The sequence below is a fragment of the Sardina pilchardus genome, chromosome 6 (assembly GCF_963854185.1).
Source record: "Sardina pilchardus chromosome 6, fSarPil1.1, whole genome shotgun sequence".
Taxonomy (NCBI): domain Eukaryota; kingdom Metazoa; phylum Chordata; class Actinopteri; order Clupeiformes; family Clupeidae; genus Sardina; species Sardina pilchardus.
The window spans coordinates 1956963-1959462 of record NC_084999.1 but is presented as its reverse complement, the minus strand read 5'-3'; the positions used below and the strand labels follow the sequence as shown (position 1 = coordinate 1959462).

The window sequence follows — 2500 nt, the reverse complement described above, 5'->3', positions numbered from 1 at the left end:
TGTGTGTGCTCTTACACTCAGCAGCTGTTTAATCTTGCGGTACTTGTCGCTCTTGTCGCTCTTGTCGCCGGCGTCGCGCCCCGCGGTCCTCAGCTTGCTCTGGATCAGGGTATCCAGCACCGCCTCCCCGCCATAGGTACTTCCTGTTGGGCAGGAAACGCATCATCAGTCACCATAACCAGCTACCACCATATGCCATTCAAAGTAGCACCACGGCAACACAGAAATGGGAAATTGGGGGGAGGGAGGGAGCTGTGTTCGTTTGAGGGAATGCAAAAGGGTTAGCCTTAGCTAACTGAGTTAGCCTGAGGGCGTTATGGTTAGCCTCTGCTAGCTGTTGGCGCTACGGTTAGCCTCTGCTAGAAGTGGGTGCTACGGTTGGCCTCTGCTAGCTGTGGATGTTATGGTTAGCCTCTGCTAACTGTGGACGCTACATATGGGGCATGGATGATTAACCTCTGCTAGCTGTGGGCGTTATGGTTAACTTCTGCTAGCTGTGGGCGCTATGGGTTAGCCTCTGCTAGCTGAGGGCGTTATGGTTAGCCTCTGCTAGCTGAGGGCCCTATGGTTAGCCTCTGCTAACGGTGGGCGCTATGGTTAGCCTCTGCTAACGGTGGGCGCTATGGTTAGCCTCTGCTAACGGTGGGCGCTATGGGTTAGTCTATGGGTGGGCGCTATGGTTAGCCTCTGCTAGCGGTGGGCGCTATGGGTTAGTCTATGGGTGGGCGCTATGGGTTAGTCTATGGGTGGGCGCTATGGTTAGCCTCTGCTAACGGTGAGCGCTATGGTTAGTCTATGGGTGGGCGCTATGGTTAGCCTCTGCTAGCGCTATGGGTTAGTCTATGGGTGGGCGCTATGGTTAGCCTATGCTAGCGCTATGGGTTAGTCTATGGGTGGGCGCTATGGTTAGCCTATGCTAGCGCTATGGGTTAGTCTATGGGTGGGCGCTATGGTTAGCCTCTGCTAGCGGTGGGCGCTATGGTTAGCCTCTGCTAGCGGTGGGCGCTATGGGCTAGTCTATTGGTGGGCGCTACGTACCGGGCACGGAGGGCACTATGGGTTAGTGTATGGGTGGGCGCTATGGTTAGCCTCTGCTAGCGCTATGGGTTAGTCTATGGGTGGGCGCTATGGGTTAGTGTATGGGTGGGCGCTATGGTTAGTCTATGGGTGGGCGCTATGGTTAGCCTCTGCTAACGGTGAGCGCTATGGTTAGTCTATGGGTGGGCGCTATGGTTAGCCTCTGCTAACGCTATGGGTTAGTCTATGGGTGGGCGCTATGGTTAGCCTCTGCTAACGCTATGGGTTAGTCTATGGGTGGGCGCTATGGTTAGCCTCTGCTAACGCTATGGGCTAGTCTATGGGTGGGCGCTACGTACCGGGCACGGAGGGCGCTATGGTTAGTCTATGGGTGGGCGCTATGGTTAGCCTCTGCTAGCGGTGGGCGCTATGGGTTAGTCTATGGGTGGGCGCTATGGGTTAGTCTATGGGTGGGCGCTATGGGCTAGTCTATGGGTGGGCGCTATGGGTTAGTCTATGGGTGGGCGCTATGGGCTAGTCTATGGGTGGGCGCTATGGGTTAGTCCAGGGGTCGGCAACCCAAAATGTTCAAAGAGCCATTTTGGACCAAAAAAACAAAAAACAAATCTGTCTGGAGCCGCAAAAAATGAAAAGCCTTATGTAAGCCTTATATGATGGTAACACAGGCTGTAAGTGTATATTATCTATATTAGCCTACTATCAAAATGACTAAGTAGGCTACAACGAGGCTACATAATGAGCTTTCATGATTAAATGTTTTTCCCTACAGCGAATCTCGGAGAGAATGACACACCACGTGACTACTCCGCTGGTGCTTTAAGTTCAACTTCGTGTAATCACCATCCGTGAACCGTTGTTTTCCACGTTTTAATATCTCTCAGGCTGCAACAAAATTTCTCCAGAAGTAGGCTACTGCAATCGCACTTTTTCTCTCAGTCCCAACTGGGTAGTCGGCTGCAAATGTAGCATGCCTTCCCTGAAAATGTCTTTCTAAATGTCTCTCTTTTTGTTGTTCGCCAACTTCTCATTACGCAAGCAAACATGCAGGCAATCCTTCCGCAATGGCAATGAAAGCAAATGATTCGGTCCATTCTGCCTTAAATTCTCTGATCTCATCGGCTATCTTTCTCTTTTTCCCTTTGGGATCCATGGCATGGCCCATGCTGACACACCCGCCGGTTTGTTTACAACCATAGGTTTACAGCCACCTGCATGGCACGGCGCCGCCCTGAAACGTGTGTCGCAGGCTATCAAATCTTCGTTGACAGAAATGTTGAACTGTAATATTTATTACGCACATTTTTACAACATTGGAAAACGTTAAGAATGTTTGTCCTCATACAGAAACCATATTAAAACAAACAAACAAAAATCCCCCCATTCATTTTCATACATTTTTGAAGACGCTCAGGGAGCCACCAGGGTCGCGCTAAAGAGCCGCATGCGGCTCCAGAGCCGCAGG

The 2500-nt window shown here is 51.3% G+C and overlaps 1 protein-coding gene across 1 annotated transcript in view; it reads right to left on the bottom strand.

The window, feature by feature from the left end:
- tax1bp1b (Tax1 (human T-cell leukemia virus type I) binding protein 1b) overlaps positions 1-2500 on the bottom strand; it is a gene marked incomplete in the record, with an annotated part of 43539 nt that overhangs the window by 6025 nt on the left and 35014 nt on the right. Inside the window, 1 exon segment of the mRNA XM_062538056.1 lies at positions 16-143. Within this exon segment, the coding sequence (XP_062394040.1) occupies positions 16-143 (128 nt within the window).